Source organism: Mugil cephalus, chromosome 1 (genome assembly GCF_022458985.1).
Source record: "Mugil cephalus isolate CIBA_MC_2020 chromosome 1, CIBA_Mcephalus_1.1, whole genome shotgun sequence".
NCBI lineage: Eukaryota > Metazoa > Chordata > Actinopteri > Mugiliformes > Mugilidae > Mugil > Mugil cephalus.
Genome location: NC_061770.1, coordinates 19,836,561 through 19,852,480, shown reverse-complemented (window position 1 = coordinate 19,852,480; position 15,920 = coordinate 19,836,561). Strand labels below are relative to the sequence as shown.

Sequence of the window (15,920 nt, the reverse complement as noted above, 5' to 3'; positions counted from 1 at the left end):
AGAAGCTCCTGTTTGTGGTTTCATTCTGGACAGCTTATGACAGACACGATGAGAATGTTAATCTGTTGCATCGGGGTGGGGCAATAATTGCTGCCGTGGTTGTGCACGATGAGCTGTGCTGACATTAAAACATGAATAATAAAAAACAGTCAGTGATGATCAATGTGAATGTACAAGCTATCAACAGTTAGCTTGTTTTGCGACGATCGATTTTTGATCCCGTTTAATTGTTGCACATTATTAACACTGTGGTATTAAGTCTTTTTATTTACTTTTTTTTTTTTTTTTTTGCCAGGGTGTTGCTGTTGAGCATATTGAAAATGAAGAAACAGTTATGGTGTTGTGCATGAGTGGGAGTAAAGTTGATAACAATGCAACACTTTCTTGTCCAACAATAATCAAGTCCCGATTTAGAGAAGGATTACTGTATGTGTGGCCAAAACTTGTAAAATATATATATACACTCGCTGGCCACTACACTACACTACTACACCTGTTCAATCACTTGTTAACACAAATCAGCTAATCAGCCTGCAATTCAATGCATTTAGGCATGTAGAGGTGATCAAGACAACTTGCTGCAGTTCGAACCGAGCATCAAAATGGGGAAGAAAGGGGATTTAAGTGACTTTGAACGTGGTATGGTTGTTAGTGTCAGACGGGCTGGTCTCAGTATTTCAGAAACTGTTGATCTACTGGGATTTTCACGCACAACCATGCGACAACCAGGGTTTACAGAGAATGGTCCGAAAATGAGAAAATATCCAGTGAGCGGCAGTTGTGTGAACGAAAATGTCTTGTGGATGTGAGAGGTCAGAGGAGAATGAGCAGACTGGTTGGAGATGATAGAAGGGCAACGGTAACTCAAATAACCACTGGTTACAACCAAGGAATGCAGAATACCATCTCTGAACGCACAACACGTCCAACCTTGAAGAAGATGGACTACAGCAGCAGAAGACCACACCGGGGGCCACTCCTGTCAGCTAAGAACAGGAAACTGAGACTACAGTTCACACAGGCTCACCAACACTGGACAATAGAAGATTGGAAAAATGTTGCCTGGTTTGACGAGTCTTGATTTTAGCTGTGACAGATGTCAGGGTCAGGGTCAGATTGTGATTGTCAGATTGTGTCAGGGTCAGAATTTGGCGTAAACAACATGAAAGCATGGATCCATCCTGCCTTGTATCAACGGTTCAGGCTGCTGGTGATGGTGTAATGGTGTTGGGGATATTTTCTTAGCACACTTTGGGCCCCTAAGTACAAACTGAGCATGGTTTAAATGCCACAGCCTGCCTGAGTATTGTTGCTGACCATGTCCATCCTTTATGACCACAGTGGACCATCTTCTGACGGCTACTTCCAGCAGGATAATGCACCATGTCACAAAGCTCATATCATCTCAAACTGGTTTCTGGAACATGACAATGAGTTCACTCTACTCCAGTGGCCTCCACAGTCACCAGATCTCAATCCAACAGAGCACCTTTGGGATGTGGTGGAACGGGAGATTGGCATCATAGATGTGCAGCCGACAAATCTGCAACAACTGTGTGATGTTATCATGTCAATGTGGGCCAAAATCTCTGAGGAATGTTTCCAACACCTTGTTGAAAGTATGCTACCAAGAATTAAGGCAGTTTTGAAGGAAAAAGGGGTCCAAGCTTTTACTAGCAAGGTAAAAGGTTGATAAAGTGGCCGGTGTGTGTGTGTGTGTGTGTACACACACATATATACAGATTCAGCTGATTCACCCTCTACTATTTAGCTAGATGGACAGGTTAGCTTAGACAGGAAGCTAAGAGGTGTCTAGCATAACTTTGTGTGTCAGTGTGCATACAGTTGAGAAATGACCTTTGATGCCGAAGACTAACAGTGTTGTTAATAATAGTCTGGGCCAAATGAGAGGGCAGACACTGTGTCACCGTGGATATTTCATCAAACGCGCACACACACACACACACACACACACACACCTAGAGTCAGTGTATGAGGTAACTCCAACCACTGTGACAAAACCCTGCAATCTTTCATATCCAGCAATCACACACACACACACACACACACACACACACACACACACACACACACACACACACAATTTGTTGCTAAAAATAAAAAACTGCCACCCAGAAATGTCATGCCAAGATGACAATGACGATTTCGCATGGAATAATTAGAATATGCTAGTGCCAAAACAATCCTGGCCGCCTCTTGAGATACTAGATTCTGGGACTGAAATGCGTTGCCAATATGGCTGCGGACTTAACATTTGTTCGGTTTTCAGAAAATGAGCGCGGCCTCTGCCGACAGAGTCGGTAAATATATGCAGCATGATTGAAAAGACTGTCACTGCGAATGCGAGTTACCTTTTCTGTGACTTACAGAGAGCAAGTTCTGTCATCCATCCATGTATATTTGATGAGCTGTGGAGGAATGGACAGCGTCTGAAAATGGCTCCCGACGGGGGGATGAATCTGATTTGTGACAGCGGCGAAGTAAGCAGACAAATCTATCTGTGCTTTTTGCTTTAGAGCAAATGTGATTAGGCAGAGAGGTGTTCCAAGGGAGAGGGAGAGGGAACATAACAAAGGGCCCGATCAGTTTATCCTCGTTGAAATACGACATTACTTCACGCTTTTAGGAAATCTGACAGCGGCTCATGATTTTGAAAGTTGCTTTACCATCATCCTATACCTCATTCTGACAGACTGCTAATTATCTACAACTCGCCTCAAATTCTGCAACAAGAATCTAGCTAACACCTGAGAAAGGTCCTCATTGCATTCACCTGTGGTGAACAATTAGGACCAAAGTCCACTTGAGTATATACAACTGCTTCTCCATCTCCTTTTTCAAATTGTTTTGGATCAATAAAGATAGAACACATCCAGGAAAGTTTAACATTTGTATGACTCGTCTTCGGCAAAATTTCGGCGAAACTTTCAGTCGCCATTGTTGAGAGTGAAGCAGGAAGTAAAAACTAAAATTAACCCGACTGACAACAATGACACTAGCCGACTAGCGTGCGTCTGGGTGGGGTTTTTGCAGGGCGAGCCAAGCTGACGAGTGCATGAGTATAAATGGCTCGCACCGGCGTAGGCTTTGTGCGTACGCTACGTCCCCCAGTACCCTAAATGAGCCCTAAGCTGAAAGGAAATGCAAACAGGCATCTGTGCACCAATGATGCATTGATGCTACACACATACAGACAAATGGAGGCACATAAATGCTGGCAAACACCGATCGTCAGTAAGTGTCAGGTCAAGCAGTTGGGGGCTACCCACGTATCTCCCCTGTTTAACAGCTTGGTTCACAGAAGGCGTTAATCTACAGGCCTACGTTGACATCACGTCACTCATCTGAAAGCCTGTTTTCTCTCTGAGTGACAAGCGTGAGACATAAAAGAGCAGCGTAATCTGAAATGATTTGAGGTGTCGATGGTTGACTGGCAGGAAGGAACTGAGTTCTGGCGCGGGTTTAACGCAGAGAAGGTCAAAACCCAAGCACCTCTGTGTTACTCTGCTTGGAAAACGTCAACAGCTATGATTATACATAATCTGCTGCTATGGTTACAAGCAATAGCGGCTGCATGACTAATGTAGCCGCTATGTCCAATTCCAGTTTTCAAAGGCAAATTGCGAATTACCAAAGCGGTAATCACAGAGACTGTTAGAGAAATGTGACATGGAAACGTGAGCGACGCAATTGCACATACATACATAGTTAACCACACCTGGGATAGTGTGTATTAGGCAAAGACAGCTATTCATAGCCTCAAGGTTTTTTGTTTTGTTCTGTTTAACTAATTGTGCAACAACCACACCTTCGGGTTAATCTTCAAAGATGTACACAGATGCTGATACACCGATCAGGCGGAACATTAAAGCCACCTGCATAACACTGTGTATGTCTCCCTTGTGCCTCCAAAACAACTGTGACATGTCACAGAATGGACATGGGCCTTCTGAGGGTGTCCTGTGGCGACACAGAGAGATAACCAACAGAGGCCCCAGAGCTAATCTGTGTTGTAACGTGACCTTTTACCTCTGTGTTTGGCCTATCTTTAGTCCAAGGTTGACAGGCAGTTCAGCTACCAGTATACACAAGAAATGCAGGTATTTGAACACAAAACAGCAGATATGAATACCTAAAGTTTTTCCTCACAATTGCAACACCTGGGGGCTTTTGCAGCAAAGCAAAGCTTTATACATGTACACAGGCTTAAGAAAGACAACCTCCAACTGCAGTGTTTGCTCTGGAAACACGACACTTCTGTACATGACTGGGAATATGCTGTCGTTTGGAGACAAACTGTAAAGAATCTCCAAGAGTGTGATCCAGCTAAGCAGAGGCAGCAAACTCCCAACCTTATCCATAGACCATAGGTTATATGGGTAAATGTCAGCGAATATTAGCAGCTGTATGTCTGCAGACGCAAAACAAAACAAAACAAAAAAAACAACCTTTATTCTGGTTCAGTCTTTGTAAGCCAGTGGGGTAAAGAGCCTAATTAACAGTCCACTGTCAGTTCCCATGTTCAGACAATAACAACTACTCTGAGGTCAGCGCAGGTTAAAGTCTCCCAACGGCTCACCGCTGAAACAGGTGACTGAGTGGGTGACTCACTATCAGACACGACACCTGTCAACTTGTCAACATGATGCTCTTCAAGTTAAACCCTCATAGGACTTTAAGTCTAGAAACACACCAACCAAGAAGCCTTTATATTTTCAAATGAGAACTGAAACTCTGTTCCCACTGCAGTCTAATGAGAAAGATCCCGCTTGCCCTTGGCGCTGCTGCTAACTCACCAGACTTTACTTGCTCCCCATCTGACTTCATACCCTCCTCCTCCTCCTCCTCTGAGGGCAGCTTTCCAGACGATTCCAGGATCTGTCACGTGTCTGCTTGAGACGTTCAGGACAGACACAAAGACTAAATCGTAAAAAAAAAAGAAAAAAAAAAAAGTCCCTCACTCAAACACTGCTAGCTGTATTTTTTTCCCATTAACATCCAGGCTCACCAGACACCAGGAAATATATCCAGGTAGCTACCACTGCGTCTTTCCCTCTTTGAGTGTACCTGTTCAGGGCAACTCCCACGAGTCCAGTGATACAGTACACTCGGCACCTCCCCCTCAACTCAAATAGTTTGCTAGGTGAGAAGGAGGAGGAGGAGCTCAGAGGGGGGCTGTCACTATGATTTTCCCACATTACTCAAATATATACACACTCACAAACGAACCAATGAGGGAAGGAGCCACACCAAGGTGTGGGCTTACGAGCAGGTGGGTGTCGCTGTGTGTGTGTGTGTGTAGACTAATACCGACAGGCTGCACAGCAACAGGTCTACCAGCTGTTGACTTGCCTGAGGCTCCGAGGTCTTTAAAACGACGCTTATGGCTCATGAAAACTGTTTGTGGCATTAAAAATTGTCGCCGCTGTGGGGGAACAGACATGGAAATATATTTTGGCTTCTATTATACAAACGAAGGTTGTAAATCAGAAAACTAGTCAGTGCAAAAATGAAAGGATTTGGAGCTGCAACAATGGGATAGACACAGGATATTGTCATCATCTGGTGGATTAACATAAAAGTCCGTTCAAATTGTAATAAACTGCCTTCTACATTGCAGCGTATTTGCATCCTTCTATTTCCATGGTTGGCATGAAAAGTAAGTAAACAGACATCCAGACAGATGCATCTGTTTATCAGTAGCTGCAATCCCATTACACTTTTTTGCCAAATAAAAGCATTATTTCTGAAATGTCGATAAAGTTTGAGCATTGTCCGTGTTTCCACTGAAAGGTGTTTCGCGAATGAGTCTCGTCTCGCGATATCCAACAATTCTCTAAAATTCTCGTCACGCGGGACGCAGGACGCTTTGAGGAAGAGGACTTAAAATGAACTGGTCACATGACCCCCTGCGTCGTCTAAGGTGACAGAAAAAGCGTTTCCATTGTACTGTATGCAATAAGCCATCACACTGATACGTCTGCAAAACCAACTCATGAGAGCGCAAAAATGTTTTAGCGATGCTTGAGAGTTTTTTTCAAAATGTAGGTGTTTTCATTACCAGTTTTTTATTGCGATACTTGGGTGTCGTACTTATAGTTTGGGACAGGCAGGTGACAGAAGCATTGATATTGTTGCAGAGAGAAGAAGCCCAAAGAAGAATGTGAGCCTGTACTTTAATTAAGATGCATTCATCTGTCTGCAAGGACAAAGATAAAAAAAACTTTCAATGTAGCACAATGATGACTGAGACCATAATTATAACACCAACAATAAAAGTAAAGTGCTAGTCATAAAATAAGTCTCTTATAGACTTATAGATTGAATATATGTTGAATTTATGTTACTCTCATTTCTTTAATAATAAAGACTAAAGCAGTAATCTCTGCGTGCCAACTTAAATATCAGCAGTAATTATGGTCACAAAGCAATTCTCCACTGATAAACATCAAGACTGCATACATGTCAGCCTTTGAGAGCATCACAGCCTGGTTAGGGAATAGCACTGTTCTTTCTGCTTTACATCTATAACACCTGTTTTCCCTTCTAACGTGCATATTTCATATTGGAACTCACTGTTTCCGCAAAAGTCCATTCATGAGTTCTCACTGGCCTCATGGTAGTTTGTATTTTCTCAATCGCATTCAAAAGAACAAATGAAAATGTGAACAATACAGCTAAAGTGTGTTTCACTGTGTCTATTAATTAATCAACAATAACTACAGAGCTGTGCTTCCTTACAAAATGCCTCGTGTGATGGCAAATCACAAAACGGAGCACATGAACTGCGTATTCATTAAGTAATCCGAGCTGATATTAGCAGCAAAAGGCCATGTGCGCATTGCAATTAACCAATAGACCAGAAGTGTCAGAGATGTCTATATTATGTAAAAGTCAATCAGCTGCCATTGCCGGATGTCCTAATTGGCTCCTCTGTAGAGTGTGACATTTTAAAAATCCTTTAATGCACCATCCCCGTCTGCGAAACAATAAAGCAGCTATCAACCATAATCTCTTGTGGTCTCTCACGTCCATGGACAATTGTGCAAAGTGAGGAAATGAAATACTGCCAACTTAAAGGCATAATTGTAGCGTATGTAGCTCAACTGCCTCCCTCTCCATAAACTGAACTGAGCTGAAAAGGAGCACAAAGAAAACGAAGACACAGATGCACGGTGCCACGTTTTTGTGAGGTCAGATCGCAAGGCTTTGCGGACATGTCTCCTCATGCATTTCACGATAACACACAAAAAGAATGTTCATAGCGGTAAGGCGTCTGCAGAGTTACACTGCACAATTGGAATCGAGTCATTGACTTTTGTTGGAACTTATTTTCTTGCACAGTCACAATGCCATTTCATGAAACGGTAACGAATACCACCGAAGAGGAAAGCTGCAGTTAAAGTGGCTATAAAAGACATTATGAGCCTCCGCCTTCTATGCAATGGCTTAAGATTACACACCCAAGGATGAAACGTGACTAAGCTATTTCCCCCTTCTGGGGAAACAATGTTCACAAAGAGAGGCTGAGAAAATATATGATGGTGTCATTTATCATGTGGAGCTGTGGGGTGTGACGTTTTTGGGGAGAAAAAAAAAGAAAGAAAGAAAGAAAGAAAAAGAAAAAAGTACCGGTGAAATGTCCGGGTGAGGGCCCGAGAAACGATTGCAGGGCAGGTTCCTGAAATGTAACATGACCTGGTAATTTTATGACATAGTTCCTGCCGTTTAAAACAAGGTCACGCAAGCAGGATATAACATTTTAATTGCACTGCACTTGCTTCGGACCTGCTGGGACATGCTAGCTACAGTGCAGAGTAACTGAGAAGTGGTCTGACTGCAGCTTGGGCTCAGACACTTATTAAGTTGAAGTGTTAATCAGCAGGTCTGTTGGGTTTTACTAATTAAAACAATGCGCTTGGCATGCACTGACTGTTTGTAGTACATTAACAAAGCATCAAATCATGCCAAAGGGACAACAGAAAATGAGTTGCCTTTGAGACACGTTGCAGCAACATATTTCCTTGAAGTTGAAATGAAATAATTAGCTTTCACGTTTCTCTTTCTGCATGTTTCTCATGGTTCCTGAGAGCACCATGCTTTAAATGAAAATCAGTCATGACACAGCCAATCTCTCTGCAGTCAGGTACACAATGCCTTAAATGACAGCAGGGACCACCACACGCAGCCAAGAATAATGGTATGTCAACCTTTCATTGTTTAGTGAGAAAAGGATGGGAGTAAAACAGACAATGAGGGAAAGATTAGAAATTCATTAACTTTGTGTGTGTGTGTGTGCATGGATGCAGATGGTCGACCATGTTTGTTATCCCTTGCAGCCCTTTTACGTGACCAAAGCTGCATCAATTTTTGCTCAATATCTGTCTTCAGTAGGGTTGCAAAATTTATTTATTTTAAATATTTTATATATTGGAGCACAATCTTGGCTAACATACTCAGATTTGATGTGAGTACAGTTAATATAATATGTTATTCCTCCATCACAGCAGGTATATAGCACACTACTTCCTGCAGAGCAATTGAGGCCACACCCCCTACATGCATTGTGCATTCCTCCATGAGCCAAAGGGCTACATACAGTCAAGTAAGTTTCGATGATCATACGAGGTAGATGAAATTTGATCAATGGTTTAATTAGCAAAATCAAAATCTATTGCTAGCTTACTGTTAAACTTGATATGCTAAATCTAAGCTAGCTAGCACCATTTCTTAAAGAAGTTAGCTTATCGTGATGCTAGCTATCACAAAATTCCATGTTTCTGTTTCTGCTGCCTCCTGCTAGACGGTTTTATGTAATCATTAAACAGTTTTAAATATAGACCTTTCCATTAGTTCAGCTCACTATCTACATATTTGCATTTTTTTTGTCACCTTATTTAACAGAAAAATGCCACATACGCTATCCAGCGTGTGGAAGGATTTCACAACAGCTAAAGTTGATTTGTTTATGTGCAAATACTGTGCAAAGACATATGTGAAGAATGCCACAAAAATTTCCCGAGAGCTCAACAAATGCAGCAGACAGTAGCCCATTCCAGGCGAACGTGAATCTGTTGTGTGGCAAAATAAAATGTTTTTATTTATGTTGGTATATAACTTGATATGACGTGCAACCCCAGTGTTCAGTGTCACCGGTGGCCTCCGTTACAACGCACGTGCTACTGGACGCACTCTCCTCATAAATCTCCCTTTTTTTCCTTCCATTGATCATGATCAAGTGATCATTGTCAATGGTGCAGCTTGCACTGCAAAAACCTTGAAACAACCCTGCATGACACACAGGGCCAAGTGTGAACTAATGGAGAAAAAACAGCACTGAACTGTGACGAAGGCAGAATAAAAAAAGAAAGAGCGGTCAGGGAAGAAATTTATTATCGCCTACAACACAAAAGAATAAAAAATAAATAAATAGTGGAGGGCAGTGTCGCGGACATGTTCTGGTAACAGCAGCTTGAGTCATTGTAGAACACTGTAAAGGGTAAATCATGTACAACGACAGCAGCGCTGCTTTCTGCTGCTTGAATTATCAACCACGCTGCCCAAACCGGCATATCAGGGAGGTCAAAGCAAGTGTTTTCCTTCAGAAAAAAAAAAGCAGAAGGAGTTTTCTGCTCTATGAGACGAGGTTTTTGACATTTTTGTGATAGTTGCATTAGAGATGGGAAGGACATAACGGATCAAAGGTCTGACTGTCCGGCTGCTCAACTGGAACCACTGCTGCATTGCGGTCAGCGGTTTGAAACACAATGGCATCATGTTGCAAAAACCAAGAGGTCATGTCGTAGCAGGTTTGTTGCTGTGGGTAGCAGAGAGAAGATCAGTGGTGGAAGTGTGGTATTTTATTACTTTCATTCGTTTATAACTTAAAACATTTGTACATCCCAATGCATTGCATTCATTTTAGATTATGGCTTCAGATAAGCTACAAACATACTGGTTGGTTTCAGTGGTATTACTGAAATTCCAAGAGTGTATACCGATTAGGCATAACATTATGACCACCTTGGACATGGGCCTTCTGAATGGGTCCTGTGATGTCTAGCAACAGGATGTTATTAGTGGGGGCCTTTGGGTGCTATTGGTTTAGGGGAGGGGCCTCAGTGGATCATCCCACAGATACATGGATCAGTTTGGCCTTGTCTAGTAAATGCAGAGGCCAGGTCAACACACCTTGTGCTCTTTTTGGTGCTTTTTGAGATGTTCCTAAACCGTTTCCAAGGACTTTGGATGTTTCTAGGTGGGTGGTACAAGTCTATGCATAATGTCACAAGATGGTCATTGTACTTCACCTGTCAGTGGTTTTAATGTTGTGACTGAGTCTTGTATTTAACAGGTATAACAGAATAACAGTTGAACAAGTAATTATTTGAGAGCACAGGGTTGTACATGTCTTTTCTTTTACTTAGGTGATTAAAAGATCTCAGTACCTCTTACATCTCTGGATACAATGTAACTCAAACCAGTAAAACTGGTTTGACTCCCACATCTGCCAGTGGTTGTCAAAAACCTGCAGAATGGTTTTATAATATTCTGGAAAATAGTAAGGATATTTTGAAAAGGTCACAGCTTTGGTTTGCTATTAATGACTCCACTGCATCGGTCCTGTTTGTGCATCAAACCGGAATGGTGCATCACCACTCAGGCGTCAGATAAACCTTCCTGCAACTCCTTTTGAAATAGTATTTTACAGTTTTGCTTTCTTTCTGCCAGTTTTATCTAAAAGTTTTCCTCCTGATCTTGTCTCCAATTCTGTAGCTCGCCTTAAAGGCCATTTCTTAATGACGTTTCAGACTGCAGAAATTGCAAGCTGGAAGCACACTGGTGTCTTTTCATAGCCTCCCCCTTGCTTTGTAAGCATAATTTAACTTCATTTTCAGTCAATTGCATAGAAGGGCTCATTGTACAGAAGCTTCAGGATTCAGAGAGTTCAACCAGATCTGGTGTTGTCGTTGTGGTTGACCTGCCTTACAGTTCAACACAGCCCATATGACTAAAGGTCAACATTTTAATGTGTGTTTCATTGAGTGGTTGTAGTTGAATCAATAAAACATAGACTTTGCCCTAAAGGAACCACGTATTTGCATATGACTGAAACTCCAGAGATTTGACGAGGAATGTTGAGATCCCATATTTGTCATGGCCTTCAAGGCAACGCCATTAATTCCACCATAATCTTCACACACCCCACCTTTTTTTTCTCTCACTCTTTTCACCCCAGGCTATTCACATAAATGGCAGGGCGGGTCAAAGTTAAAATGTCAACTTGAAGCTTTTTGAAATGAAGCCTAAAGGTATGAAACCGTATAGCGTTGGTCTACGGTGAGACTAACAGCCATCGGGCTTGCTCTTCTCTGTCTTCTCTATAGTGCTTGCTCTATTTCCTATTTCTGTACCACCCCTCATTGTCACCGCAACCTACATCAATTTGTCTTTTCTTTATCGGCTATAATTTGTTTGTGTTCTCTGTCCTCCCCAACCTTAATGTCTAATACTCATTGAAAATGGATCTACCAGCCGGTGGCTCTCTTGATACAGCTCTTTTCCAAACACACCAGGTCCAACGGCCACCATCCCTGTCCGCCATCGCCCCTGCTGCCAATTTACTACCACCAGACGCCAGCCTACATGAGCTGCCTGTCAGCCATTTGAAGGGAAGGCAGAAGGTATCACAACCGGTGACTGCTTGCAGTGTTTGGCTTAAGGCCCTGTGTTGAGCACAAATCCAAGAAATAGAAAGACCACATCTCGCATCACCTTGGCACATTAATGCACTAAGGTGAAAGTCCCACAGCTAATGAGGTGCAGGCGATAAGCGAACATTTCCAGCGTGTTATTTAAAACGGCGAAATGAATTCACCCCAAACATCTCAGGAGGAGACAAATGCAGTATATAATGAGTGGGAGAATGCAAAGAGGTGTTTGGTTGTGAGTATTCAACTTGGAGAAACGCTAAACATCTAATTGATCTTTAATTTGGGCACTGATTAAAGGAATAATTCTTACTGTGAACGCTGACACCTTCCCGATCCAATTAATTTCTGCTTGGATCTGCAATATGTTAATCAATTTTAGTTTATGAACACAAATGAGGGTCGTAATGAACACGAACAGGTAATACAGCTAAGTCTATTTCGTCACCTTAGCACCGTGGATTTAAATTTTAAGCTGCTTTACCATCTGTGTTTCAGCAATCTACAGAATCTTGCACTTTTCTTGTTCAGTCTACGTCAGTTTGCCTGTTAGTTCCTGCATGGTTCCCAGCTGTGTTTCTACACTTAAAGTGTTGCTGCTGCGCCTGTTACTCTCTTATTCTCCCAGTGTCTCCTCTCTCCCAGATTCAGTTTTTTTTTTTGTTGTTGAATTACTCTTGTTTCGATTATCCTACATAATTCCGCAGCAGCTTTTTGGGTCACAGTTCCATAATTTTCGAGTTTGAATAGATTTTCTTTGTTGTTACTTCCTCCTGCCTTGCTCTTTGGGTGCTTCCTGCTTTTGGGTTTCTTTTTGCATAATTGCTACATGTTTCTTCAAAAAAACAAATCCACTATCAGCACGACTAAAAGTTACGCAGAAGTTAAAACGATCGGCCCATGGGCACAGCTCTTTCTCGGCTGAATGCGTTTTAATAAATATTTATCTTACCTTGGACGCATCACTTCAGAATACATTGTGTGTCACACCAAGGTCAATGAATTCCCTGCTGCCTAATTTGCTAAAGAAACGTTACCCATGAGTGAAGTTACTCAACTAATGTTACTCAACAAAATTCAGTTCTGAGGTACTTTTGTGTTATCTGTAAGTTTTAATTTTAGGCTGTTTCCTAGTATGACTGCACTACTTTAATATGTCAGCTGTAGCTGTTTCACAGCAGATTAGGGCGTTAAATATGCACCGATCAGCCACAACATTAAAACCACTGACGGGAGAAGTGAATAACATCGACCATTTTGTGACAGTTCAGTGTTCAGCTGCGAAACTTTTTGACCTGGTATTTATGTGGAGGTTACTTACACATGTACCACCCACCTAGATCAGACCAGGCACCCCCACCCCATAGCAATGACACTCCTTGATGACACAGACACACACAAAAAAAAACACGAAGAACAGCATGACTAAAAGTTACGCAGAATTTGGCCTCCGAATTCAATACATCTCAAACTGATTAAGTATGTGGGATGAACCACAGAGGCCCCTCCCTCATCCCATAGGACTCAAAGACCCCCCACTAATAACACTGTGTTGCCAGACACCGCAGGACCCCCTGAGAAGACCCATGTCCACCCTCTGATGAGTCATAAGTGTTTTGGAGGCACAAGAGAGACCTACACAATATTAGGACATAATACATAATGTTATGGCTGATCGATGTATGATTTACACCTGTGTTCCTGCTGTAAATGTTGAACATCACAGTTCCATATTTAAATTTGGACAACGTTATGGTTAAATTTAACACTTTTAATGGCTCACTGCAACCTGCTGCTGAATGGCTTCTGTGGGGCTAAAAGAGAAGGAGAAAACAGCAAAGCATTCAGGCGGGGCCCATGGACGAAGAGAGGGCGATACAGATCTGCTTCGCTCAGATCGTTCCCTAACTTCTTAGTTTCTTTCACCGAATGACACGTTCCTTCCCCGCAATTTTTTGAAAACAATAATTTCTTTGAAGACTGCGTAAAGAAAGCCTCTCAGGACAGTCAAGGGGTGATGCAGACCCCTTGAAATGTGCATTTTCATCAGTCTATGTCTCAGCAGCTCCGTTTAATGAAGCACTTGGAATGTCTGGAGATAATCGGACCGCTGCTCGAATCCTTGCAATTTCAGCCTCGGTAGCTTTAAATGAAAATACGCAGAATACACACAAGTGCATAGACAAGACCTTTGTGTATGAAAAGATGGCACAAAAGTCACATTACAAGTACACAATGATTAATTCCGCTATGATAACACATAATCGGTCTGGCTGGATTACATCAAAAGTTCCAGGACATTACCCCAAAAATCATGATGTCCTTGTGACCACTGCACAGCTAATGATATAGATGATATTATATATTTTTGCACAGTTACTGCCTTCTCGCATGATAAACTCTAGTGCATTAGAAGAGAAATCTAAACCACTACAGATGTGTCTAAGCATTTCTGAGTAGCCCTTTCTAATGAGTGGAGAGCCTATTGGATACCGTGGCTGGAAACAATTAAACTGCCACTCTCCCGGTGGCTACAAGAGGGCTTCGACGGGGGCAGGTGTTTTGGAAAGTGTCGGCGCATGAGAAAAATGGAAGTGCTCAGCAGAGACCACTCGGCGCATTCACCCACACACACACACCCACACACACACACACACACAACCACACACAACCACCCACACAACCACCCACACACACACACACACACACACACACACACACACACACACACACACACACACACACACACACACACACACTCCTCCACATTCTCCTTTTCTTTATTGTCCCTTTGTTCGTTTCAGTCTCTCCTCTCTCCTCTTCTCTGTGTCATTTCCTCTCATTAATCAGAATCCATATGCCGGCAATTATACGTCCCCGTGCAATCTTTCACCTTGTCCTCCTCCTCTTTTCTCCACCTCTGTCTCTCCTTTTACCACTTAGTTTCTCTGGGAGCCCTGTTTGACCTTTCTGCTTAAACCGGTGCACGAGCCTCACCCGGCTGGTGACATCACCGCCGCTTAATGTGCAGAAGCAGCACCTGCCTCCGTAATGACCCAGTGCTCGCTGCTTACGTTTGTTTCCCCTCTCCTTCCCTGCCTCTCTCTCTCTCTCTCTCTTTCTCGCTCTCTCACTTGCTGCAGAACCGAGATGAATTTGCTGATAACACAGCCCCTCGGCTCCCTGTTCTCATTCTGATGAAACTTGTAGTGATGTACGTGGCCTCGGCCACTGCAGGGGTTGTGTGTGCGCGCATGTGCTTTTTCCTGAGTCAGCACGTTTATACAGCACCCAGGAAATGAGTGTGGAGCCAGTGCGCCAGCTGCTTCACTGCTGCAGGAGGGTGAGCGCGGGTTCTCATTCGAGTGTGGTTTAAAACGTACTTAAAGAAATGAATCTGTCCGGAAGGTTTAGAAGTTTGTCCAAAAGTTTCTTCTGTGCAAAAGCTGTCAGACACACACCGATCCAACATTCTACTGGGAAACGTTTGGGCCTGGCGTTTGCGTGGATGTTAGAAAATGGTTTAGCAACAACTCAACAAACATGAAAAACAGCTCGAGGTGTTGACCTGGCCTCCAGAGATACTCCCAAACAGCTATGTTGAGTAACATGGGAGACCTACACAATATTGGGAAGGTGGTCATAATGTAATGCCTGATCGGTGTATGTAGTGGAATAAAAAGTACAAATACTCCCTTGTTACCACGGAGCTATGTTGTCAGAAAATGGAAATATGAGTACCTTAAAATGGCCATTTTAACCAAGTACCTGAGTAAATCATATTTCCTCCACTGCAGATCAGGATCACATGTGATGACAGACTTCTACACCGTTCCCTTGTTTTTGTTGCTATTAGTGAGCACTCTCATACCGCCGACAGGTGCTGACAGGAGAGAAGAGAGAAGTAGCAGCCAAATAGACCCCAAAGCAGGATGCTCTAGCAATAAAAGGGCCCCCAGACGCTACTTGGATGACACTAGAGATCCATACCGGAGCTGGCGACCGTCCACCCTTTTGTACTCGTGCCGTCTTTGATCCTCTCCACAAGGAGACTCCGAAGTGAGAGAGAAGCCTTCGTCATGAAAGTGCTAGGACACGGACACGGACACAGGCCACAGGCTGTGATGGTGATGATGACGCGAGGCCCGCCTGACCACCCAGGCAGATAACAGTCATGGAGGTAAATAC

General features: G+C 42.9%; 1 protein-coding gene across 7 annotated transcripts in view; it reads right to left on the bottom strand.

Annotated features, from left to right (window-relative positions):
- The window catches only part of kazna (kazrin, periplakin interacting protein a), a 194,660-nt gene that overhangs the window by 45,028 nt on the left and 133,712 nt on the right, over window positions 1-15,920 (bottom strand). Inside the window, exons 1-2 of one of the 7 annotated variants that reach the window (XM_047589736.1) lie at window positions 5,030-5,045; window positions 4,818-4,910 (exon numbers count right to left, since the gene is read on the bottom strand). The exons of 5 other annotated variants lie outside the window; for them this stretch is intronic. In XM_047589736.1, coding sequence (XP_047445692.1) covers window positions 4,818-4,848 — 31 coding nt within the window. In that variant the 5' untranslated portion in view covers window positions 4,849-4,910; window positions 5,030-5,045. Of the gene's footprint in view, window positions 1-4,817; window positions 5,134-15,920 lie in introns of those variants that run through there. One more of the 7 variants, XM_047589732.1, reaches the window with a different exon arrangement.